The sequence below is a fragment of the Podarcis liolepis genome (genome assembly GCF_965112155.1).
Source record: "Podarcis liolepis genome assembly, chromosome: 4".
Lineage (NCBI taxonomy): Eukaryota > Metazoa > Chordata > Lepidosauria > Squamata > Lacertidae > Podarcis > Podarcis liolepis.
In genome coordinates, this window is record NC_139558.1 from 69,818,998 (window position 1) to 69,846,307 (window position 27,310).

The window sequence follows — 27,310 nt, forward strand, 5'->3', positions numbered from 1 at the left end:
AACTCAGAACATAACAACTTTTCCCTTCCATAAATTCTGACAAGTAGATCAAGATTAGAGCGTAAAATGAGCCGCTGGATCAAGCCAATGACTCACCTTGTTCAGCATCCTGTTCTCACAGTGGCTGGACACATATCTGTGGGAAGTCTACGAGCTGGACAAGAGCAGCAGTGTTTGAAACTCCCATTGTTCCAGGGGCATTTTGCAACAGGGAATTTCCTTAGTGCGAGCAGTTTCTGAGCTCTGGGCGCAGTACTGCGCCTAAGATTTCAGAATAAAACTGCAGAGGGGAAGGAAAGGAGGGCCTTTTTTCTGCCTCCCCACTTCCAGCTACTCTCTGAAGACTGGAAAAGAGACCCTCTTAGGAATATTAGGGGGTGGGCAGGGCAAGGACTAGACCATGTGAAAAATGAACACTTTAGCTGCAGTTCACTCATGTCCAACTTTGTATTCTTGTTATAAAAAAGCGTGCCTAGACATTCCGTTGTTGTGCCCTTAACCTAGGTTTAAGGTGCCATTTAGCTCCTAGCTTTCATATCTCGGTTTCTAACACTGATGAGCACAACAGTAGCGAAGATAGATAATCGTCAGTATGGCTAGTAGTGTAAAGCCTGTTTTCCTGTGCAATGTGAAAAATACCTATACATTTTTATGATGCTAAGGATTAAGTTTGTGGGTGGGTGGGTGTACATATGCAGTGTTTTTTTCTGGGGGGAGGCATACCTCTAAACATTTTGTGAATTGAAGTCAGGCCTCATTGAGGGGCAATATTTCAATATGTGTAGGAAAATGAGAGTACCCCTAAACATTTTTTTTTAGAAAAAAGCACTGTACGTATGTACGTATATGATGAGAAAAGTTGCTTAAGCTTCCACCCCATGTACATGCATATACAATAATCTCTACTTTAAATGACATGGAATATTCTAAAAAACAGATTCCCCAGGGCAGGATAAAAATGTAGCTGGGTTTAAGAATAATCACGTGTCCCGAAAGGATCTTCAATGATATGCTAATTGGATCTATAATCCTTTAGGTTCTGTTATATTAATTTAATTTACAATCCTCATTACTGAAGATTTCCTGGAGATTACGCCTGCTCCTGCCACCCACCCCTGTCTCAGATGCTGAGCGAACCAGCAGCCATAAATTAAATTCGCATTATGACCTGCTGACATGTTTGCACTTTTTCCATCCCTTCAGGCCATTCAAGCTATCAATGGCAACCAAGAATTGACTCCAGAAGAATTCACAAACATGGTATTCCAGAAGATAGACGTTAACAACGACGGTAAGATTATAAAAGTTTTCAAGTGTGGGTCCAGTTTGACAGTTGGTTGGGCAGCCAACCTGTCAATCACTTGGCATCATGATGACAGCAGCTGACCACTTCAAAGGGACTTGCTCTCAGCAGGTGTGGTATGGATTCATACCATGGCTTCAAACTTACATTTTTCCTTTGCTGGTCAGCAGGGAAAAACATGTGCATTTGCAAGCAGCATTTGAATGCAAGCTGCACCTGCAATGAGACTCCAACAGGACTTGCTCACAGGGCCAATCAGCTTGCTGGTGTTGAGAATCAGCCCCATCAGATCAGTTCTCGATATGGGATTTCCTAGTGCTGCCCATGTCAGCAATGCCTTTACCTGCCCCACATTTGTCAGGCATGATTTGGGGGAAATAGTGTTGCAGGTCTATTCTAGACTTTTTACACATTTCTAACCCATCTTTCCTCCAAGGAACATGGCCTGGAATACATGGGAAACTCCATTTTAGCTTCACTTTAGAGGTACTTTAGAAAGGCCGTCTGGGGAACTTTATAGCTGAGGCCCCAACTAATGGAGACATACGATTACATGGGTCTTTCTTTTGCCTTTCAATTATTTTTTTCAACCAAAGCATTCTGAGGAAGGCAGGGATTTAGATGCAGGAGGCAGGCTGCTTCCTCTTTTCCTCTCTGCTTATTTTTCTGTTCCAGATTTCCAAATACCTGCCATGTTTTTCTCCACACCATACATTTAAAGCAGATGGCTTCTTCCAAATAAGCCTGGGAACTGTAGTTCACCCTTTCCAGAGCTGCAATCCCCAATACCCACGATTCTTTGGGGGAAAGCCATCTGCTTTAAATATAAGGTGTGTGTAGATGTTTCATGTCTGCGTTGGATCTAAGCCAAGTCTGACGCTGGCCTGCACTTTGCCTTCTTCATCACACTAGTTCTTTCCATTCCACCTTATCTCTGCATGTGCAGCGCAGGATTCAGAAATGAATTAAATGCTCTACCAAATCATCTGGACGGTACAAAGCAAAAGGAGTATCTGATGCAGTGGCTTTAGTAAAAACAACATGCATTAAGGGGGATTTTAAAATACTACATGGCAATGCAGTGCAAATGGATTTTGATATTGTCATTTCATTATTCTTGTTGTAGCTCCAGCTGGTGATTATCGCTGGAGTAAAAGCATGTTATTGTTTTATTTAACATATCTACTTTTTAAAAACTTTTATTATTAAAAGGTATACAATGCAATATAGATAATGGGCTTTTTATGCAAGTCGTTTAATCAATTCATTTAACTAATTCCAGACTCTAATATAAGAAATATCTGAAATTTAAAATCAGCCATTTCTCTTACTGACTTTTATGGGCAGCAAGGCTATTAAGTGAGCTTATCTTAAACCAAGAGTGTTAAGGTGGTACTAGATGTAATTTCTTTATAAATCATTTGCTGAACAGCAGCTTAAATGCAATTCTAATTAAGCGGTACATAAATCGTCAAAACAAAAACAGAATTAAGATGACCCGAGTCTGTTTAATATGTTATGATGGGGAGGTAAGCCAAATCAAGGAGAACATCATAGATTCCCCAAAAGAAGCCAGGAGATTTGGAAGACAAGTGAGAATTCTATTAAACAGCTTAGCTTGACTAAACTTTGGTTTCTAGATTTGAACTGATAAGCATCTCCAACAACATGATAGCATTTTTTTTAAACAACTGGGATATGCTGGTCTTGACCAGTTTCATTATGCGGTGCAGACCCTTCAACTCATGCATTGTCTTTGCCAAGTCCTATGAGAGCTTAAAAATGTTCCAGTGGTGTTTAATAATATTTTTCCTAAATTTGAGAGTTACTGCTCCACTGAAGAGCTTAGGGGTTAAAAGGTATGGTATTTTGAAATAGTTCTTATGATCTATAATTACCTATGTATATTCCTAAGCACTTATGAGGTTTTTTTTTATTCTAGGGGAATTGAGTTTAGAAGAGTTCATCAGCGGAGTGGAAAGCGATGAAAATCTCCTGGAAATGATTTCAAAGAGCTTTGACCTTTCCAATGTACTGAAAATTATACAAAGTGGGCGAAGACACAGCGTCTGAGACTTTTCATAACATAAATGGGACTTGTGACAAGGAACCTATTAAATTTCAGCACTGACTTTTACATTTCCCATCCGCTGTTCAGGATATAAGAAGCTCCAGGAGGAATTGTCACTTCAGCTCCATCTGCCATCTATTTTCCCCGTTTCTCCTTCCCAGTGGATGTGGCAGCCACTGTGAGAGCACAACATTTGTCTACATGCATCACAAAAGCTATTTAGTGCAGCAAAAACAGACACAGTCTCTCATTGCTTGTAATGGGGCAATTAGCAAAACAGAACTCTACAGAGGAAGAAGACAAACCGGACACTTCCAGAAGATCCTGTGCTGATAAATTGTTCCTTTTAAGTACTGGTTGTTTAACTTGAAATTTACAATGTGGTGATAAACCACTAGATAGGATTGGCTTCCTTCTAGATCAATTAAGGATGAAGCATGGTTTGCATTAACTTAACATTTGCACTAATCAGTGCTTAAAATAGGAATGGATTATCTGGGAAACACCTCAATCAGCTTATGTCTCCAAAGATAAATATCCACTTATGGAAGCTGCTTACCACTTTGGTATTATTATTACATCTGTAAGTTAATGTGACTTAGGGCTTTGATGTTTCAACTGTTTTGCCTTTTTCTTTTCCTTTTACCTTTATGATGCAGTTAGAAAAAAAGGATTAACCTTTTTAGAGAAGCTTTACATTTGTCATGGAGTGACACAATTTCGGGGAAATAATTAAAACTTCAAAGCTTCAAAAACACTGGCTTCAGTGATCCAAGATTAATTCCATGACTTTAAAAGAGAATTTATGCCTATTTGATTCAACGGAAAGCCAGTTCACACAATCCCCACCCCCTACAGTTTATTTTAAAAAATACACAAGCTTAACACTCTTAATAATAAATGGAAAACAGTTGATCACTCCGGGAGGGATGTATACATAAGGAGGAGTTGCTTTGCTTACAACATCCCCTGTTCTTATTTGAGAGTCCTAAATGGGTTTCACCTGCCTCAAAGTCACCTTTGGAAATGGCAAAATATGCCTTGTGGACCACTTTCTCAGTTTGGAAGACCTCCCATCTCGGTCACATCTCAGTTCATTGGCGTCTGCTGACCTTAACTACTATTCTAAACTTACCCCTCCCCTTCAAATTTGTGCTTGCGATGTTTGATTATGGGTTGTTTTTTCCTGTCACACTGCATCCTGGCTTCCAACCCAATTGCTTGATGTGACTTAGCTTGTTTCTTCATTCTAGCTTCCTAGTGCTACAACAGAGATTTACCACCCCATGTAGGGAACTCGATGTCACTCTTTAGTTGTGGAACGTGCATAGAACTCATACCAGTGCACGTCACCCACACAGCCCAGCAGGAACCACTGCAGCCTGAAGTTCAGGCATAAGCTGAGGGTTTTGCAGTGCTGAAAGCAGGGGTGATAGCAAAACCTCTCCGTTTATTCAAATTAATTTGAATATTTCTTTATGTATCCAAAAGCCCCAATGTGTGTGATTTCAGATTTTACAGGATTATAACAATCATGTTAAGCCAGGCTTGTTTCAAGTTAATGTTCATCCCAGAAAATACTTTGGGAAATAGTAATGAGGTGTAAAGAAAGTATACTGGGTTGGTCTTGATTTACTCCCGTAGTGTTTTGGCAGGAAACTGGAGGCCTAGTTTTATTTAATATGCTGAAGGAACATGTTCCGCTGGCCATGCTTCAAAGAGAAAGGGATGCCTAAACCTGGTCAGCCTCACTTTCATCTACAGGTTTTTTGACATGTAGGAAAAGCCACGAAGCTATACTGAGCTTTGAGGGGGGAAACATACCAAATAATGGCATAATAATAATGTGAAGTATTGTCAGGGTAATGAAAAATATAGAGTGGCATGAAACAGGAAACAATAGGGGAATCACTTCAAATTTGGGCAAGACCAGCCCTAAGGACGTACCCCTTAATGAAAATATTGCGGAGGCCCAGCATCTATTTCCTCAGGTATCCCTTATTGAAACTTTCCTTTGAATCCTCGTAAGTGCTTGAATTCTGTTGCAAGTGAATGGTGAACAAAGCTGGGCAAGCAATTTCCCCCAAAAGGTGATCAAACCTGAGCAATGAAAATGTTTTCAGTTTTGCTTAGCCTCTATGGATAGGTGCACATGAAATGCACCACATCATCTGTAATTATTTTACCAGTAGTTTGATCGATATAGCAGGCAGCCAAACTATGCAATGTATCACTTGGTATTATCAGCAGAGTTGACATTATAGCTTTGGCATTTAGATTATTTTATTATTTCCACCCACCCTCTAAAAAACCTGCAATAATGAATGGGAACTTCAACTTCTTCAGCATAGGTACAGTAATATATTACGGTCTGTCTCAGTATTTTTTAATAACTGAAGGACAAACTCAATGTAGAAAGGAAGGATTAAATAAACAGAAACTGTATTCCCCTGAATAAAATAAAATAAAAATAATAATAATAATAATAATAATAATATTTTTTTATTTATACCCCACCCATCTGGCTGAGTTTCCCCAGCCACTCTGGGCTGTTCCCAACAGAATATTAAAAACAGGATAAACCATCAGACATTAAAAACTTCCTCTAAACAGGGCTGCCTTGAGATATCTTTTAAAAGTAAGATAATTGTTTATTTCCTTGGCATCTGATGGGAGGGCGTTTCACAGAGCAGGCACCACTACCAAGAAGGCCCTCTGCCTGGTTCCCTGTAACCTCACTTCTCGCAGTGATGGAACTGCCAGAAGGCCCTCGGCGCTGGACCTCAGTGTCCGGGCTGAACAATGGGGTGGAGACGCTCCTTCAGGTATATTGATATATAAATATCAGAATAAGATCACAAGAGGCAGAGGAGACACTGGAAAGAATTAAACATCAGTCAGAATTAAACATCCTAAAAAACCTAGTTGTTTAATAATAATAATAATGATATAAAAAGTGTTGCTGAAAATATAACAGAATAAATGAAGATGCTCCCCTGAGGACACACCCATTCTAGTCCATTGTGTGTCAGGCAAGTCACTTTCTATATTTGCTTTTATAGTCTAGTAAGCTAAAACAGGAAAATTTCTCCCCCTCTGAAGGAGTATGATTTTCAGTGCAGGTGCAGATAACACCATAGCTGTTTTCAATGCACAGGCATAACTCAGATCATGAAAAGCCTCAGTCCAAACTTTGAGACTTCATTTTTTACCAAGTAGTCCTTTTCCAGATTGCAAGCTCCATATGTAGATTAATAGGGGGCTAACACCCCAGTTCTATACATTCTTATCTGGGAGTAAACTGAACTCAATAGGGCTTACTTCCAAGTAGATATGCATAGGATTTAATTGTGAAAGGGTTGGGAAACACTTATTAGAAGACTTCATTGAGCAAATCTGTCGCTTCATAGCATTGCTCTCAAAGTATATACTTTGTTTTTATATTTTTATGTCACTATTTTATGTTTGGAGCAACTGAAACAGCTGAGAAGGGTGACATTTTTGTTTCGTACATCCTTATGTTTCATTGTGGTTATAAGCATAACTGAGTGAGAAATGCGCTTATTATACTCTATATGATGTTTTAATAATTGAGGGTGCCAGTTAAGTTATCTTAATTGTAAATTACAAGTGCAGAAGGGGAAAGAGAGAGGAATATCAACACTGGATGAAACAGTACATAGACTAACCAAGCAATCCTATGCATGTCTTGCTCAGGTTTCATAAAGTTCCATTGGACTTACTCTCATATAAAGGTGTATAGGATTGCAGCCTTAATGTAGGATGGGTTCCTGCAGATCAGCCAACATCACCAATGAATGGGCACTCCTTTTCTCCTCATTTCCATAACCACACATCTCTTAACAATCTGCACAGATCCAATGCCATGCTCTTCACATTTAATGGCATCATTTGCTAAAGAAAACCACAGAAAAAGACAAAACCCCATGTTTTCAAATGGCAATTAATTACATCCGTCAAAGACTCACATTTTACATAAAACTATTTCAAACGATTTAAGAGTTGATGGTGTTCTGCAAAGTCTCTGGAAGAGGCAACTTCTTTTTCTGGGTAATAACCAAAAAGTTATAACTTGAGAAGAAAGCAGTCTTGTATTTAATAGCTTTCTCAACCGCCATAGGCAATTGGGATAGTGAGTGGGCTGGTGAAGGAGGGATGAATCACTCCATCTTTGGTTTCTATGGTAGCTGTAGATGATGGGAAACACCTTCCTCTATGGCCAGTATAGAAATGTGGCAGGTGGCTGAGGACTGAGGGATTGTTCCATCTGTCCTTTTAAGGCCTGCTTTTGTATTTCATTTTTACCAGCCTGCATTTTCCATGCTGGTCCTCCTTTGTGGCCAGTATGGAAATGTGGGCTTGAAAATATAAGGCTGAAAAAAGAACAAAGCAAATGGGAAGGATTAACAAGCCATGGAGATAAAAAATATTATCTTAGGTTGTTATCGATTATTGTATGATTTTATTCTCTGCTCTGACAGCATTTGCACATGCTATTTTAACCCTGTGGGATTATTTTGGCCCTTTTTATGTACCTACATATTTTGTGCTGATGTTGCATTTTATCTGATTTGATATTTTACTGCATTATTTGATTTGTGTTTTCATTTTTTGCTGTACATCACCCAGAGGACTAGGTTTAAAGACAACTGATATATGTAAATAATAATAGTAAAATTGTACACTAATCTTGTTCTACATATTGACTTTCTAGTAACACTTCAAAGAGACCAATGGTATTTTGAAATAATTTAACAACTGTGATAAACTCTATAGACACTACGGTTTTCTTATTACTGGTGCCTGAGTTGTTTGTCCCTTTGAGACATTATGCAAAAAGAGCTCTGCCTTTTTGACATGAAATATAAAGGATTTAGGGGAAACACATTGTTTCTCAGCTAAAAACTATACTCCAGTAAATTAAGTAGTAGAAACATACAAAAATTGATTTTGGCTCTAGTTCAGGTTCCTTGGTGTTTTCGAATTCTTCATTTCGGTTCCAGTCCAGGCACTAAATTTAACAATAAAAGACTTGTTAATTGGTTCAGCCACTCTGGTTTCATGTTGCACCATATGGAGAGTTAAACATGCTTCTCCATCCCCGATGACATTTGGTGGAATTCGAAAAGATTTTGCAACAAGCATAATCTAATCTAAGGAAGTCAGTGTGACACCTCCTACCTCCTGTCATCGGAATATGATAATCTGCAGATTTAAAATCACCACGTAACATCCCCCCCACCTTTTGTTTCCGCTTTTATGCTTAAGCTTAACACCCAGCTTGATCAACGTTCATGATGAACTCAAAAGCTTGCTCAATTCTTTTCCATTCTTTATTAATTAAAACAACCGTAAAATACTTGAACTTTTGAATCTGCAGATCAGGTAACAAAAAAACCCTATTAAACAGAAAAACAAAATAATTAAACGCGAATCCAACACAATGAAAAGACTTATCCAAATAACAGACTCAATAAAACAAAATATCTGCAGCAGTCATTCCCTGACATAATCAGCAGTTGGCATATTTCAAAAGCTTTATGAAAGCAAACCACCATTGCCTTGCACTGAATGATGATAGAGCAACTCCAATCCGGCAGAGTTTATGCCACAATAAATGTGTGAGCTTCCAAAGTGCCACAAGACTCTTCGATCTTTATGTATATAGTCCGTAGGAACACCTAACTTCGAACGGGCAAAACTAATCCACTACCCATTTGGCGTCTCCTTACATCTCCCTTAACAACAAAACCTTTCTGCTTCTCCCATTCGCACGCTTACGCAGTTTGCGTCGCTACGCTGGCCCGTGCCATTCCCAAACCTCTCCTGCTCGTTCGACTTTCGCGCTCAACCAAGAGCTTGCTGCGGGCAGAGAATTTCAGCTAGAGAGCGGGAGGCGGGATCAGGGGTGGGGCGGCGGCAGCCAGCCAATCAAAACAGAACTGCTCCTCGGGCCTCTCCCGATTGGCGAACAACTACCAATCCGGCGACGGCAAGCTGAAGCGCACTCTCGCGGGACTAGCGCAGCGGCGGATTTGAATCGGGTTGAAGGAGTTGCCCAACCTGGAAGCGACCAATCCTCGGCCTTGGGCCGCACAGAACGGGCCACGGCGACGGCCGAGATGGGGCGAACGAGGGGGGGAGGGATGGAGAGGGAGGCCGTGGACCGCCGGCGAAGAGGAGGGCCCGGAGGCGGCGGCAGCACAGCCATGGAGCGCCGCCTGAGGAGAAGCACCCTCCGCTTCGCCTCCGCCATGAGCAGCGTTGTGGAAAAGGTGAGCTCGACGCGGCTCCAGGGGCGGCTTCGGCGAGCTGGACGGGGCGAGGGTCGCAGGCCTTTTGCGGGATCTGCTCGGAGCTCCTGGGCCGGTTCCTCCCCCCTTTTCCACGGAACCTACGTGGGGAAACGTTCGAAATACCCGCTGTGTGACGTCATGGGGGCGGGGAGATCATTAATAAATGCAATTGAAATGTCAAATTTCGGTCCCTCTCCCTCCCTTCCTTCCAGCAGGGTTCCTTGCACTCTTCTTGTTGTTGTTGTTTAGTCATGTCCGACTCTTCGTGACCCCATGGACCAGAGCACGGCAGGCACTCCTGTCTTCCACTGCCTCCCACGATTTGGTCAAACTCATGTTCGTAGCTTTGAGAACACTGTCCAACCATCTCGTCCTCTGTCGTCCCCTTCTCCCTGTGCCCTCCATCTTTCCCAACATCAGGGTCTTTTCCAGGGAGTCTTCTCTTCTCATGAGGTGGCCAAGTATTGGAGTCTCAGCTTCAGGATCTGTCCTTCCAGTGAGCACTCAGGGCTGATTTCCTTAAGAATGGATCGGTTTGATCTTCTTGCAGTCCATGGGACTCTCAAGAGTCTCCTCCAGCACCATAATTCTTGCACTCTTAAGGGCTAACTTTTGTCTGTTTCAGACAAGCTATACCTTAGGGCCCCACCAGTGGGTTGTCAGCACCTGGGGCAAAGCAAATGATTTGCGCCCCCTAACCCGTGAATTTGCACCCCCTAACCCCCAGATGTTGCGCCTGGTGCGGCCGCCCCCTCCTGCACCCCCACGCTACGCCACTGGGCCCCACTCTCTTGGGGTCCCCCCCAAAATGTAAAGGGAAAAAACTGGGTGTGCATTTCCAAAATATAAGATAAAAAACAAATAAAACCTACATACAGCAACAGTTTTTTGTGTTGTGTGGGCTCCTATTTGTTATGTGCGAATGGCTTTAGATACCTATTAGGTCCATAAATTACCATATAGCATATATTCAACACAAAAAACAGCAACAACCTAAATCTCATCAAACTTAAATCCAGCCCTCTCTATCTGTCTGTTTCAGCCAAATTTGGACACACTGCCTTAATGTAAAAATCAAAATGTTGGATTGGGGGTGGGGGTTGTTGTTTTTATTTTTATCGTGTATGTTATGGTTTTATATCTTGATTTTATTCTGTGAATTGCCCTGAGATCCCCGGGTATAGGGTGGTATATAAATTCTAATAATGATGATGATGATGTTCCATCACAGATGTGTCATGTAACATGTAGTTGGGCCCTGTGTACTTCCAACTAGATAGGAGTGAGTTAACTTGCAAGTAGACTGGTTAGAAGTTTGAATGGAGGTTTAATAATGTATGAATTTTACCCCCGAAAGCTTTTATAATCTCTAGCACTGTAGTCTTATGTAAAAATGGTGTGTGTTTCTTTTAATCCAGTACAACTTCCCCTTTGATGATGATATGGTCATTTCTATGAGATCATTGACTTATGATACACCTGAAGGTAAGATCGCTTTTATTGATTACTATATTCTAGTTTGCCTTGATAAAAACATAGTATAGAGACTTTTTGAAACCTGTGTGGATGCTGTGTCTGTAGTGCAATTTACAAAGTCTGATGAAAATGTATCAAACTTTATTGAATCAAAGACTGATTGGAAACCTTGAGGTTTGTTGTAACAGTGTGACTATACATAACAGTGATAGGGCTTGCATGCCATAAGTCATGGTTAACTGTTTACCATGAATAAACAAATTACTGTCGTTTTGCTTTTCCCCTCGCACAAGTGAGATAGCCACAATCTTTGCCTAGCATTGTTTCAAAATTGGGGGTTCTGATTTATTTCACTGCAAACTACCTGAAGCCAATAAGAAACCTTGGCTTCAAACTGTAGTTTGCATGGAGCAAAATAAATTATGATTTGGTTGAGATATAATACTAAGCTAAGAATCGTGGTTTGTTGCTTTGTGCTGGAGAGAATCGGTGGCAAAGCAGGAGCGATCTGTCACCAGAAACTGTTTTGTGGATTGCCACTCTTAGGTATCACTATTTCTGTGAATTTTAATTCTGAGCTTACTTTTTACAATCCCCTACCCAACCATGTATATATGGACATACAACCCAGTACAATGGTACCTCGGATTACAGACGCTTCAGGTTACAGACTCCGCTAACCCAGAAATAGTACCTCTGGTTAAGAACTTTGCTTCAGGATGAGAACAGAAATTGTGCGGCAGCGGGAAGCCCCATTAGCTGAAGTGGTACCTCAGGTTAAGAACAGTTACAGGTTAAGAATGGACCTCCAGAACGAATTAAGTTCTTAACCCGAGGTACCACTGTATAACTCTTCATGCATTTGATGAAGTAGACTGTAGTCTATGACAGCTTATGCCAGAATGAATTAGTCTTCAGAGTGCCACAAGACTTATTTACTATGCTTACTGCAAAAGATTAACATTACTCCTCTGTTTATCACAAATGTCTGTTCTAACAAATTCTTATGCATGTGGCATTTATTGTAGAAATTTTTGTATCGTTTCTAGGGCCAAGGGTTTGGGGAGAAGAGCAACAGACCGAAGTTATAGATCGCTCTCAGGTACTGTAAATGCATAACTTGTAATGACTGTATTTTGATGTTTTCTAAGTTACTGTGACAAATTAAAAATCTAGAAATCTCTCTGGGAGACTGGATGCATAGCTATAACAGTAGTATTTTTAAACAATGTTTCTGTGGGAACTTGAATCGAAAAAAAGCCATAGATTCTCTTCAGGGTTGAACTTAAGTTGGAGAATATTGCTTTCTCTCATTCAGCTTTCTCTTTTCCTTAAATTTCAGACCATTGGTAAAGCTGATACCAAAATGAGCACATCCAAATAGCTCAATGAAATTCGTTTTCATTGTGGTACGTTGCTCTAATCAATGGAGACATTTGACTGATGAAAACACAGCTTTTGTGGTCTTACCTGCAATCTGAAATGCTGGTGGGGTGATTTAAATTGGTGATACCAGTCTTCAGAACAAAATTCTCACATTTTGTCTTAATTACCCTTCCAGACTTACAGGAAGATAATTCACTTGATACAGTGCAGATGTATCAAATTCAGTGCGCTAAGACAGGGCTTTCCAAACTTGTCCACGGACCACCAGTGGTTCATGAGCTTCATTCAAGTAGTTTTCAGTGTGTGTGTGTAAAGGACACTTAACAATTTGAATTCTATGGAATTCATATTTGAGTTCTATGGAATTCATATTGTAATACAATTGACATCCAACCGAAGAAATAAAGCAAAAAATAAAATAAAAATTATGCAGCATCTAGCACATTACAGGTGCTATAACAAGCAGAATTATATTTAGATAGTATGCCAAGTCTTTCAGCAATTTTCAGGTGATCCATGGAGAAAGTAGCTTGGGAACCACTGTAACTAAGAAATATGAAAACTGTTATCTTTGTCCCTAATTATTTTGCCCTGTGACTTGAGTTTGGCAGTGTGTGTTGAAATTGCATATCAAAATATTTCAAGTATTAGAATTCTTGGTAGATCATGCTGCCTGCTTGCCCTGAGTCTGTCAGTAATTAACCAAATGAAAATCTTTATCAGTATCCTTCATGTTTCCAGACCAACAGGCAAAGGGTTACAGACAAAAGCAATTTTACAATATGCTTATTTCTGAATAGGAGGATCTTTTAAAGAAAAAAATATATATTCTTTTGAAAATGAAAGCACGGTGCCTTTTTTTGTACAAGAAATAATTTTTATGCACTGAAATTTTCCTGCTTTTCATATTACAGAATATTTTACCATTTCAGGAAAACACAGGTAAGGGAAATCTTAGAACTTTCTGCAATACTTGTATGTTTAAATTGTGTAAAGATTTAACTTTAACAGTTCTTAATGGTGAAAGAAAAAGATCAATTATAAATCTGAGACAGTATTCCTTTCTAGAGTTGACTCTTAAAAAATAACTACTTGCAAATATAATAGTCAACAGTTTTTATGAAAGAAGATTAATTTGTCTTAAGATACATGATTTTTTCTTTTTTGTACTAAATCCACAGATTGATAATCTTGCTGTAATCTTGATTTAAACAAGCTATTGCAAAGGGGAAAATACCATATAAAATTGGCTATTTTTATTGGATATATGTTTAGCTTTATCAGTGTACTGTGTTTCTTCATATGAATGTATTTGTATCGTTTTTTTAAAAAAAGCCTGCTTTTCACTTGGAAAGACTTTATGAGCCTTATAAACCAGAATCTAATTGTTCATTCTTGCAAGGTATTCATAAAATGGTCACTTGAGCTTAATTCTTCAGTTGTTATGGAATTGCTTTTTAAATGTGTTTTATGGCTCACCCAAATATGTTTGAATTACAAGCAACTGTCAAAACCTGCAAGTACCCTGTTCCGCCCCTTCCCATCCAAGTCTTCCCCCTTTTGTGATGTTTTGGGATCACTTCCCAGTTTGGCGTGATTCATGCATTTGCGGTCACACACAAATAGAACACACATAAATGGGGGGGGGGGGATTGCCTGTACTTATTATTCTGAAAAGTGTATTTGGGTGCAATGCATTTCATTAGAAGAGCTGGCCGCCTTCCCTTTAAGACCTGCCACTTACCAGATCTCATTAATTCCTAAGGATATTGTGTTAAGCATCAAATTCATGGGACTTGAAGGCAGCTGCTTTGATATACACTCTAGTGTTGGTGTGATGGAATCTGTATCATGCCTAATTTTATTTAACTGCCTATGAGAACTATTTAAATATATATTCGACTCGGTTGCATATATGTAGGTGTAAGATCTAGATTTCAAAAATTTGCATTGCGCTTGTGTAGCAAAACTGAGTCTTGTGCTGCAAACAACCATTTCCAGGATCACATGAATCATTTCCCCATTCAAAACAGTCACTGCAATAGAGGTGGCTGTGCAGCCAGGTTTAAATGGAGATTTCTCCATAGAATTTGTAAAGTGGGGCAGGGGTTCTCAGATGGAAAAGCTACCTTTGACTATGTGGACTGATTATAACCTGTCACTGAAGAGAGAGCTGTTATCTTCAGTTTTATAATTTCAATGAATTCTTTTTCAATTAAGAAATTGAGACGCAGCTGGCCTCTGACTCTGAAAATGAGAACTACGAGGAGTATCAGGTACACTATTAAGAAATGTGCAAGAAAACTGTCCTTGCTTAGAGAAATGCCCCCAAACAATATTATATAGCTTGTGCCAACTTATTGGCACTTCCCCTGCAGTCTTGAGTAGCCTCACACCCTGTAAAATTCATGAAAACAGCTTCAGCTAAAGCTGTGTGCTTCTGCATTTAGAATTTGGCTGTAACTTACAGTTCTGCAAGAATCCTTTATCTGCTGGATCCAGCCAATGACCCAGCATCTTGTTCTCACAGTGGCCAACCAGTGGCCTGTGGGAAACCTGCAGGATTCAAACACCAGAGCACTCTCCCCTTCCTGTGGTTTCCAGCAACTGGAAGCATTGCTCCTTCCAACTGTGAAGGCAAAACATAGCTATCATGGCTAGTAGCCATCAATAGCCCTCTTCTCCATCAGAAGGCGATTAATCTTCCCATCCCTTAACTTTACATTTTTGTTAATAGCAAGAAAAGTGTACAAATAATTGAAGGTAATATGAAATTGCCTGTGCATTGAGAAGGTGGTGGGGGCAGGTAAATGTGTAGTATATATTTTAAAATGCTTGCCTAAGCCTTTTGAAGCAACATATGTATTGTACAGTTAGATTGTTGACAGCCATAGTCATCGCAGGTTTATGTGGAGTGATGCTAGCATTTGATCGAATGTTTAAATCAAGTACAGTAAATATGTAAGTTTGGTAGAATGAAGATCCATTACATCCCCATATGTTGACTCTAATATTAAAGTTGGTTTTCTAGCCCAAATTTAGCTAATACAGGGCTGTTGTTTTTTGTTTTGTTTTTTGCAATTATTAAGTCACCTAAGGAAGAACAGTCCATGGACTCATGTGGAAAGAGCCTACTTGATACAGGTAAGGCAGGCTTGGTGGAAGAGCATGCAATTTATTTATAGGACTAATCTAAGCTGTCTTGGATGTGGATCAGAATTAAGAGAGATGATCACATGCATTTTAAAATTATTATATGCCACTGAGCAATGATTGTTCTGCTTTATTTCTTTCCAATTTCTGGGGGAGGGGGGAATCTATAGTCTTTGTACATAAATTTGTACATTAAGGTTGTGACATGCACCCTAACTGGAAAATTGTTTTTCTTTTTTTTTTCTTTTTTTGAGCATGACTCATTTCTTGTTCAAACAGTTGAACCCTTCATCAAAAGTTTTCTTCTGTAAGTGAGATAGCTAATATAGCAGTAACCAAATTGGGGTACTGCTTGGACTTATCAAAGTCAGTAGCTTAAGGAGCAATATCAACTACTTGTCTTATCATTTGCTGAATCCTGTATTGTTGCCACACTGTAGCCCCTTCTACACTCTTATTAGTATCATTAATTTTGCTCTACTTTGGGTAACTATAATTGCAAAGGAAAAACAAGACTACACCCCTAACTTTGACCCAGCAGCTTTTCTGCATGGCATATTCATGAGCAGCCTTCTGTTTTTGGTCTCTGCCCTACCTTTTGGATGGGAAAGAAAGAACAACACTTTTAATTCGAACATTTCTCATCCCTATTAAACAGTTAACTATGAAATGGCTTTGGGACAATATATAAGCTTCACAATCTCTTCCTTCAGGTGTTGCAGGGAAGGGGGTTTTGACGTTGTGCAGTTTGCCCCTTTTCCCAGAGTTGTGTGACTCCTTCATAGTACCTACAGAGGCATAACATCTAAAGTGGGGACTCTGCATTGTGCTTGAGACTCCCTGTGTGATTTAAATTCCTGGGCAGTCAGGGTTATAAATTGCACGAGCCTACAGCTACTTTCACCACACTTACCTGCTTCATCCAAGTAACACCCAAAGAGAGGTGTGCTAGCAATGAGGGGAATAATAAACCCAGAGACAATTGTCAGTCTTTGGAAACAGAATATTGTATAGTTCAATGTTTTGAGGTTTTGTGTTGAGTTTAAATTTTGTACAAATTTCTTTGATCAAAGAAATTGGAAGCAATCTTATATTTGAGATATGTTTTGTTTTTTAACTTTGAATTGTAGGTCACAAAAGTGATGTTGAATCGGCATCCATTCAAAGACATTTGGAAAATATGCATATCAAGGTAAATGAGAATTTTGGTTACAGTATTTGAACATTTGAAATTTTAGGATATTTGTCTTAGGAGAGATACAATTAGGAAGAAGACTGGCAGGAAACAAGGAATATGAGGAGTGGCTCTGAACTCGAAACTCCCCTGAGTTCTGCCAAAAGTTTTCTGAATATTCCATAGGCTCTGCCTGTATTTATGAAACTATTGCCATGGGTTCTGGTTTGCTCTTACTTACTTTTCAAAAGCTGTGATTCCCTTCCAAATTCTTGATCACAGTGTACTACTGTGGCTGTTTGAGTGAATAGTATATGAAAAGCCTTTCTCTTATTACAGGGACTGCAGTCATTATTCTGGGTTTCTTCTAGTTTAAGAGAGAAGAGAAAATATTGATCATTGCCATGTACAGCAAGTGGTACCTATGGAAATCAAGGAGGGATAATAATAATAATTTGCTTGAGATGTTAATACAGACCAGCAAATATGACCTAATAGGCATTACTGAAACCTGGTAGGATGAGACAAATGGAATGTGCAGCCTGTTCAAACAGCTTAAAAAGGCTTTGTCACATATGGATTTAGAAACATAGCCTTAAAGGCAAAACCCTCAACAACTTAAGAGTGAGAGTAGACTACATTGTTTGTGTGTACTATCCTTGTTGGTTCAACATAAAAAACAACAACACTCTTGGGTGGAAGGCCCACGCAACAACTTGTTTCAACTTCTATTCACTCTTTTTTTAACAAAAGGAAGATACCTCTCCCGTATACTTTTCTGGAACACCTGCAAAGAATAAATACCAAGTCAAAATGGATGTTCTGTTGGAGAATAGTGTCTACTTTGGTCCAAAATCACTTACGGTAATTGTTCAGCTGATTGTATTGAAATCTTTAAACTTATAGCTAGTAATGCAAGTTCAGATTTCTATGTGCAGTTCAGTTTTCCTGTCTTCCCATTTATTATTTTTTTCTCTTGGAGGTACATTATCTGTACACATTCCCAGTGTTTCTATTGAAATGGATGGGGAAGACTTAAGTGTAATTCTCCTGTACTGACACCCTAATAGCCATAAAGTATGAAACCAGGTTAATAGTTATTGAGATGGGATTTTGTTCTTCCTGTGTGTGCTTCGATCCCATTGGCCTGGGACATAATAAATGGGGTATAAAAATGCAACTGTTATGTAATATTTTAAGTCTGAATATATTATTTGGCACATACTCAATTTGGAAAACATCAAACTATAGTACATAGGATATATATCTCAAGTAGTGTTTAATTGCTTAGTCATTTAAGGCTTGTGTCTTTCTGCAAATCTTTTCTGTTTACTGACTATCTACCTTTGGGATTTTGGCTTAGGTTACAAGACCCAAAGCAAAGAGTGTTTACCAGTGGTCTCCTTTGCAGAAGCTGGGAGGTGAATCCTTGAGTGGTGAGCATCATGACAAATCCTAAATGTTTTACTGAAAAATAGTTTTTAAAGGAGAAGTAAATGGTTTACTTGCAAAAGAAGGCTAGCACAACAACCTTTCCAATCTAGTGAACACAAATGCTAGCTCAGTATTGTGATGCTAAGCATTCCTTATAAGACCTAATTAATTGGTGTTTTTAGAAATTTTGTTATCTGAATTGGAAATGAGCTATATATGAGTCTAGTTCTTGAGTTTTTTTGTGGTGTATGCAAAGAGCAACTGGACCAGCATGTACTTACCTGCTATGGCTCCTTTGATAAGCAATGGCTGTAACAGCATATCTGTTTAGCTAGCTCCAGCCTGCTCCTTTGCATCTGCTATGAAAAGGCCTTGTAAGGACTGCAACATCATCTCCTCCCCCCCCCCCCCCGCTGCCACCACCATTCTTTTTTTCAGCTGGACCTTCAGTGCTGCAAGAGCAACTGCTCAGGACCTGAGTGGTCCGGCGTTCTGCTGGAAGCCATGGAGGGCTTTTAATGCTGTGCCATGGCCTGTCAGAGCACTTTACCTACCTGTCAGAGCACTGGTCCAACTAGCACAGCACTGCCTATGCTTATTGGCAGTAGTTATTCGCGGCTTCTGGCACGAGTATTTCCCACCTCTGAACATAAGAAGAGCCTGCTGGATCAGGCCAATGGCCCATCCAGTCCAACATCCCTGAACATGAGCGCAAGAGCACTCTCCCCTCTTGTGGTTTCCTGCATCTGGAATCCAGAAGCATTGCTGACTCCGTTGATAGTCCTCTTCTCCATCCTCTTTTAAAGCCATCCAAGTTGGTGACCTTGGCTGCCTCCTAGGGGAGTGAGCTCCATAGCTGGACTATGTACTGCATGAAGAAGTATTTTCTTCTTTGTGCAAAGCATATATTCTACCACTGATCTGTGGTCCCTCCTGTCCCTACAGTAACTCCATCCTGTCCAGAGTCTTGGCATTTGTTCACAAGCATGGAAGTATCTGGTTTGTCTCCCTCGACCCCTGTATAACACTCTGGTGGCTGATATGAACCCACTGTCAGAACCTGTTTTCCTTTAGTAGCTCATTTCCAGTACAGTGGAACCTCGGGTTATGTACCGTCCTCCTTATGAACGAATTGTGTTACAAGCTCCGCTAACCTGGAAGTAAGTGTTCCAGGTAGTGAACTTTGCCCCGGGGTGTGAGCGGCAGCGGGAGGCCCCATTAGCATAAGCACTCCTCAGGTTAAGAACAGTTTCGGGTTAAGAACAGAGCTCCGGAACGAATTAAGTTCGTAAACGGAGGTACCACTGTAGCTAGATTCTACAGTAAAGGTAAAGGTACCCTTGACCATTAGGTCCAGTCGTGGACGACTCTGGGGTTGCACGCTCATCTCGCTCTATAGGCCGAGGGAGCCAGCGTTTGTCTGCAGACAGCTTCCGGGTCATGTGGCCAGCATGACTAAGCCACTTCTGGCGAACCAGAGCAGCGCACGGAAACGCCATTTACCTTCCCACCGGAGCGGTACCTATTCATCTACTTGCACTTTGTGCTTTCGAACTGCTAGGTTGGCAGGAGCTGGGACCAAGCAACGGGAGCTCACCCCGTCACGGGGATTCGAACCACCGACCTCCTGATCGGCAAGCCCTAGGCTGTGGTTTAGACCACAGCACCTCCCGCATCCCCTAGATTCTACTGTAGCATGCTGTATTGTTTAAGTCAGCTGCAAACAATTTTTATAAGGATAGCACTCTAGATAATTTTAAATGAGCATGCTTACAGGTGTATGGTAATAAACCTGTACTTTACAACACCCTAAAGTATCATTATGAACAGATTAACAGGTAACAGGTGTCTAGTACTCTCTATCAGCTGTAGTAAATTGAATGCTGCTTTATGTCAAAGGATGTCGTATATTCTCGTTCTGTCTTACAAAGCAATTTGTTTCATGTTCCTCCTAGCTATATGTAGTTAAATTACATAGATTGACATTAATTTGAGGCAACATGGTGCAGTGGCTTAAGCTGTGTTTAGATGTATGATATGCAGCTTCAGATTCCCATTTAGCTTTGAAATTTACTGGATAGCTTTGGACAAATGACAGTTTTTCAACCAATTTTATTCTTTGAGGATAAGCGAAATGAGGATTCTAAATCTCTGATTTCTTTAGCTTAAAAATGCTTTACTGTAGTTTGATTTTTGTTAGTAATTGGATGGATTTGAAGAATGATGAATGCAGCAATTCAGCCTAATCAAAGTACTGTGCATATCTATATACATAGAATCTTTACTGAAGTTTCTACATTGCTGGAGAAAATTCTGTCTCATTTAACCGTTATGTGTGTAGAGATGTCCCTGTGATATTGATCGGAGTGGGAATATGAGTTTATGTAGGAGCTCTCAACTTATTAGACTGCATGACATCCTTTGGATCAGAGTTGGGGATCTTTTAAAGGGGTTACCAATAATTTGTTTCATATATTTATTTACTTGCATACTTGCAAAATCATATAAAAATATATCTATGTGTTAAAACAAAAATGACATAAATCAAAAATACATTAAAGAAACAAATATACAAATATAAAAATGGGTCATCTCACAAATATATATATATATATATATATATATATATATATATATATATATATATAATTTTCATAAGATGGCTTTCTGAAATAGTCTTAAATTGGTGCCTGAAGCTATGTAGACTTGATTTCACTAGGTAGAGAGTGCCAGTATCTTCATTAAATAGTGCATTGCCTCATTATCAAGTGAAATTATAAATTGCTGCTACAAAATTTAATTTAAAAGTAATCATGACAATGATTGTTTCTTAAAACACATAGAAAATATCTGGTTTCACAATGGGAACTGAGAAAATCCTAGGTAATTTAAAAATGTGGTTAGTGCCTTATTTTAAATTTCTTTTCTTACATTATAGCTTGTTTGGAACATCATTAGCAATAGTCTTAATGTTTAAAAAAAATTAAGTATTAGTACTTATACTTCCTTTTATTTGGTTTAGTAGGTCACCATGATGTGGTCCTGAGGAAGCAAACAGAATCTATAAACGGGCATCCTGCATCAACATCTCTGCATCTGTCCAACTCTGCTGCTGCAGGCTCAGACATTATGACAAGTCTGCCTGAAAATCAGTCTCTTGGAGGTGGAAATGAAACTGTCTGCAGTAGCTTTTTAGAAATGTACGAGTCTGCGGATGAGCATTGTTCTTGGAATAACGTAACAATAGTAGACTTGTATCCAGGAATGGTGAAGGCACTTAGCAGATTGTTGCATAAAGCATCCCGCGAAGCTTCTTCTAATTCATTGATCAAACGGTACAGATATGGCTATTGGCACCCTAAGAAAACAAAGCTTAATACCAGTTCAGAGAGAGTAAGGAAGTCCAGACAATTAAAACAGAAGTCTAGCTTGACAATTAGAGAAGATGATTCTAAGGGATATCCATTGTCCATGGCAAATAATGGGCAAATTAGTCCTTCGTATGATGGCAATCATGAAATGCAATTCTCAATGAACAAGGCAACTAAAGTAGTATCTTCCATGGACTGTAATACAGATAGTGTGGAAATGGATGCTTCTGGCATCGTAGAAGATTCATACACAGAGAATGTCGGACTAAATGGCGTGGAGACCACCATTTTTCCTAGGGATCTGTCTACAGAAGAAACATTTCTGGTCAGAACTGCATCTTATAGCCCTTCATTGTCAAACTCTGGAAGAAAGGCTCAAACATTTGAAGGGTACTCTTCAATTTGCACTGTAGATACAGGAACAACATTTAATCTAGCAGGAGATTATAAAACTGAGATGAGCACTAGGACATTCAATGCTACATCATGTTTAAGCTTGTCTTTGAATAGAGGCATAAGCTGCGTCTTGCAAAATAACAAGTCTTCTCCAGTGAAAACTTCAAATAGATTACCTGGGAATCATGAAATTAAAACATTCAACAAAGCTGTTTCACTACAGCGAAGTCATTCATTTTCATCACTTCCTGTTAATCGTAGTCCCATCAAAACTCACCAGAAATGTGATGATGCCTTCCAAAAAATGTATAAGGAGCTTTGTTGTTCAAAGATGCGAAAACCATTTAAGTGCTCAACTATATGCACAAGTCCTAGGAAGTCTCCAGAACTGTGCAAGTTTGGTTTTAAAAGTCTTTCTTCAAATTTTAATCAGAAGCGTAAAAATATGATTGAGAGTATATATCAGAAATTGTGTTCTGAAGGGCTTCCAAAAATTCCTACATTTATGCGTGCTGCAAACTTAAAAAAATACGAAGGAATCCCGATGTCTGACACAGTGAATGCCCTAGTTAATTCTCCTGTAAGAACTTTACCTGCAGTTGCCAGAATTAAAAGAGCAGCAAACTTCTGCATTGAAGACTCTCAGACTTCACCGTTGAAAAGATTAAAAAATATATCTGAGAACTCACCTTATCGAATAAGACAGAAGCTACCTTACTGGAAAAACAATCTTCAGAAAACTGACATGACTTTTACACTTCATACTCCTAATGCCAATAATTGGACCTCAAACATGGTAAGTAAACTATTGACTTTGAAATATATGAAAAAGTACTCCAAACTGAAAGACACTTAAGTTTTCCCTCAGTGACAAGATTCCTGAAGTAGATAAAATGTAAATTTCCAGGACTTGTTTCAAGTAAGCTTGCATAGGACTGGGCTAGAAGTCTTATTATACGTGTCCCCGATCCCACTCTTTCTTGAGTGAATTATGGTACTAAAGAACAGCATCACTTTGCATCTTGGTAACTGAACAGAATGTGTATGAAGCAGGGGAGGGGAAAAGGAATATTCAGGTTTTCCCAGTCTTCTGAAAAATATGCCCCCAGTTACCACAAATATAAAGCAAGCAAACTGAGACAGAAAAGAAGCTAATTGACATTGATTAACATAATCCCTGGATGATAATCCATATTGTAAAACTGCATCATTTTTAATATTTCAACATTTTATTTTCAGGATTCTGGGTTTTGTATTTCTTCAAATCACACCTTTATGGCTGTTCCAAGTACTTGTATAAAAGGTAGGTTTTAAATATGAGAGAGTAATCTATGGTACTGAATAAGCGTTGTCCAGAGGAAATTGAAGCAGCTCTCTTTAGATCTTTGACAGGAGGCCCATTCTTTCTCTAGCCCATCATTTCTTGTGATTCCAAGAGCTATCCAGTTTTTAGTTACTTGGCCAGCTTTAATTTGAAAAACTTTGGGGGGGGGGGCATCAGCTGTATATGAAAGAACAATAGAATAAGAATCGCCTAGAGGTGTTCCACAGCAGAAGATAACCATTGTTTAGAAAGTACCCATTCTCTTTCCCAGTCCATTGATGGGCAATTCTCCAGGGGAAAAAATAGAAATGGACAGAGTGCTGTTAAATACTTGGGGATGGGGGGGTGGTGGAGGTTTTTAAAGAAAGTTGCTCTTGGTACTGACTGGGTAAAGCTGGAAAACTTAAAATATTCATGGAAATTATTGAAACCTTTTTCAGTCTTAGAAATAATATTCCATTCACATGGCCTGCTTATTTTAAATACAAGAGTAGAAAATTGAACCTAAATCTAGACATGCATACATGTCAAACATAAGCATTGACTTACTAAATTGTTAGGCTGTTAGCCAAGCAAACGGGGGATTTCCAGATTTGAAAAAGAGGTTTTTCTTGAGCTGAGGGGGGGGGGGGAGCTCTTATATTCCAGTCAGTATTCCACTGCATGTATTTTCGTCTGGTTGGCTTGTTTGTAGCCCTTTAGTTTAGTTCAGTGTGTTAGTCCCAAAGATGCCCTACTTGTGGCAGGGTTGTTTTTTAAAACTAGTGGCTAGAGCATTGTGTTAAAAAAAAGGATGGACACTAAGAGCTTATTCACACTTACCTTTTGCTCTGCTATTTCCAGGTATAGTTCTGCACTTAAAACGCCATGTCTGGGTGTGGGTCCCTCCCCCATGGAAACCCACATTTTAGCAAACATCTGTTTGGGTTTCCAAGCATTGCTCTTTACTCCAGTTGAGCTTTAAAGAGTGGATTTTCACAAAGAAAGCTCTGGAGCAAAAAAGGGGGGGGACTCAGTGCTTTAAAGCACGGACTGTGCCTAGAAAAAAACAGAGGAAAGGTAAGGCTGCAATCCTAACCTCAGTTCCCTGTGAGTAAGTCCCATTGAATGGAATTTGACTTGCTTATTAGACATGATTAGGATTGCACTGTAAAACCAAAACGTTCTATCTATGTCACATCTTACACAAGCAAAAGCATGAGAACTGTGATAGAACACTTAAAGTGCTACATGGACTCTTAAACATTTGCAGGCACATCCCAGAAACTCATTCTAAAGGAAGAAGCAGTAATTTTTAATGTCTGAGTGATGCTCACATCTGCTGCAGTGATTATTATCTGGGTTTGTCTGTTTTTAATTTGGGTATTGGTTCCGAAGTTATTAAATTAAAACTGGAGAAGCTGAGATATACAGAAGCATTTTGCTTGTACAGACATCCCTTTGCTCCTCTCTTCATTTGTGCTGCAGTTAAATCAGGAAGTCTCCAATTAACCATTGTTTTCCATTTTGTCAAACAGTTAAACTTCCTCCCATCAAGTTACAAAAACATTGTAATTCACTTTTATTTATTCACCTTGCTAAGATTTAAAGTATTTTTGTTAACTTTGTTTGCGTTAAATACGTATTCTGTAGTTGACCTCCTTTGTAATGTTTTATTTTGAAATCTTTAAGATAATAGTTTAGTTTTCTGTTAATTATGTTGGTTTGACTCTATACTCTATATTTGACTTTCTTCAGATGGTTTTATTGATGTTTTATTATTCTATAAACCGCTTTGAGATTTTTCTTAAAAATATAAAGTGGTATAGAAATGGCTTTTTTATAATTTCCATGCAAATTTCTTGCTTTACTTACTGCATCTAATCTCATCACAGAATCCGGAATTACAAGTGTGGATGAAAAGATGCCCACGTTTGTGCAAAATAGTGATTCCCTAAGAAAATCACAGAACTATACATCACCGTTAAGTATCACCTGAATTCCTTTTCAGTATCCCTTTGCTGTATTTCTCTGTGAAAGTATATGATGAGGAGAAGCAATAATGGTTTCCTATAAGCTACACCTAAGATGAGTTGAAGGACTTGCACTGTAACTTGTCTTAAAATCTACTTTGCACATTGGTGCTTTATGTGACTGGCATCTAACTGACCACTTATTGGTTGCTAATAACTTTTGGATGTTTGACATGAATGTGTTAAATTTGCTCCTTTCAAGTTTGCTAGGACCAGATGAAATTTGGTAGCCCTCTCCTGAAGGTAGTGTGGTTCTGTGTTGCATTTATTGGTATTATAATAGATAACATATTGTCAAGTTGGCTTAATACATTCTTCCGTCCCCTTTGCAGTGCTGATTCCTTTTTGAGAAATATGGTCTTGGCAGTAGTGTGCCAAATATTGGGGGTTGGTTTGGAAACCGGAAAGGTATTTAAAAGAATGCAGGAAGTCCGTTATGAGCACAACTATTTTGTATATGACTCAGGGATGACTGAAGAGTTACTTTATATTGGTGTTTTATTGCATTAGTCAGGAGTCATCTCCAAATGGTTAATGCTTTTCTAGAGACAATAGATGCTGTCTACCGCAGTGAAAATAATACCATTACTGAGAGAGATCCTGAAATTGCTGCACCTATAGCATCCTTTTGAGCTTGCAGCACTTTGTTGGGTTTAAAATTAGTATCTTTAATATGAAGTCTCTTTACTTATTGCACTCTTTTTATGTGATATACAATGGATTATATTTTGTACAGATTTATCTGAAACGCCATGAATATTCACCAATGTATTATGCAAGGAGCTGGAGATTGAGGGAAATGTGTTGTTTTTATTATTATTAATTTCCGTTGAAACAGCAAAAAATATCCTAGTCTTTGGGAAGAACTTGTTTGCTGCCAGTTCATTTTACTGCACCTTTCCAACACTATTTTGAACAGACAAGATCTTCTTTCCTTTTCAGGGTTTCCAGAAGGCTCAGCTATCATGGTGGGAGAATCAGAAGAAGAAATGCTTATGTGGAAGAACTTCTGTGTGAGGACTATGAAAGTTCATTTCTGGATGACTACAGGGAAGATTCGTGATTTTTAAGGGGAAAGCTGTTTAGCTGAATGCAAAAGTTCCCTTCCATTTATGAAAAGAACTTGAATCTAGTGGACCTTTCACGAATGGAAGCAAGGGAATTTTCACCAATTATGCTTTTCCCTGTTATTCACCAGTACTACCACATCTGTTCCAGATGTTCCTTCAACCTTCTGAAGCAGAATTCAGGAGGGTACAGGAATCTCCAGAGGGAAGAGGGAGCTGAGAGCGCCATGTTCCTTGATTCTTACCCTAATTCAGTATCTAACCCATTGCAGATATGTTTTGTCATATGAGAGCTACATATCCTTCAAGGAGCTGAGTAAGCATCTGTTTCTGGAATTCAGTTAATGCAGCTGTTTGCATCTAGGGGCCAAAGTATTAAGGGAAAGCACTGTTCCTTCTTGAAGGCTTATCATTGCTTGTGTGTCATTTATGGAAGCAAATGCTCTTTTTGTTTTCTCCAGGTGTAATTTCAGCTATTTCTATTGTGTTTTGCTTGGCTAATCAACTCTTAATGTAGAAATAATGTTTTAACAGGCTATTTAATGCATTTGATTTACTATTTAGTGAGCTACTCTAGGGATGAGCAGAGCTTTATTCCATTGTTGAAAGTGCTAAATTTGTGAAGATTTATAATGTAATATAGTATGCTTCAAATGTGTTTTAATGTATGTATCTACGAGTACTTGGCACTTATATTGCCTAATAAACCTTTATATATGTTGTGTGAATTTTGTTACATTCCATTAGCAGATTAACTTTTATAGCTCTCTGTTTCCTTTTTGTTAATAAGCAGCAGCCTTTTTTAGTCACCAACATCCTAGCTGGG

General features: G+C 39.1%; 2 protein-coding genes across 4 annotated transcripts in view; both read left to right on the forward strand.

The window, feature by feature from the left end:
* GUCA1C (guanylate cyclase activator 1C) overlaps positions 1-5,829 on the forward strand; it is a gene marked incomplete at its 5' end in the record, with an annotated part of 54,479 nt that extends 48,650 nt beyond the window's left edge. The window contains 2 exons of one of the 2 annotated variants that reach the window (XM_083498762.1): positions 1,204-1,291; positions 3,246-5,829. In XM_083498762.1, the coding sequence (XP_083354888.1) occupies positions 1,204-1,291; positions 3,246-3,376 (219 nt within the window). In that variant the 3' untranslated portion in view covers positions 3,377-5,829. The remainder of the gene's footprint in view (positions 1-1,203; positions 1,292-3,245) is intronic. The other variant, XM_083498763.1, reaches the window with a different exon arrangement.
* Positions 5,830-9,420: 3,591 nt separating this feature from the next.
* On the forward strand, positions 9,421-27,212 carry HJURP (Holliday junction recognition protein). Of its 2 annotated transcripts, none has more exons than XM_083498623.1 (13): positions 9,421-9,670; positions 11,110-11,176; positions 12,217-12,269; positions 13,468-13,495; positions 14,774-14,829; positions 15,643-15,697; positions 16,837-16,898; positions 17,634-17,744; positions 18,244-18,316; positions 21,340-22,877; positions 23,321-23,384; positions 25,280-25,367; positions 26,360-27,212. In XM_083498623.1, the coding sequence occupies exons 1-13, from the start codon at positions 9,518-9,520 to the stop codon at positions 26,478-26,480; spliced, it is 2,469 nt and encodes an 822-aa protein (XP_083354749.1). In that variant the 5' UTR covers positions 9,421-9,517; the 3' UTR covers positions 26,481-27,212. The 2 variants fall into 2 exon arrangements, with proteins under 2 accessions (XP_083354749.1, XP_083354748.1); XM_083498622.1 differs by having other exon boundaries at positions 9,434-9,670; positions 21,337-22,877.
* The last annotated feature ends 98 nt before the right edge of the window (positions 27,213-27,310 follow it).

Bases quoted from the DNA above. Each gene is read 5' to 3' on its own strand.
- HJURP (XM_083498622.1), top strand. From the start codon at position 9,518: ATGGGGCGAACGAGGGGGGGAGGGATGGAGAGGGAGGCCGTGGACCGC. The intron at 11,177-12,216 runs GTAAGATCGCTT...TATCGTTTCTAG, and splicing joins GACTTATGATACACCTGAAG to GGCCAAGGGTTTGGGGAGAA. The intron at 15,698-16,836 runs GTAAGGCAGGCT...TTTGAATTGTAG, and splicing joins AAAGAGCCTACTTGATACAG to GTCACAAAAGTGATGTTGAA.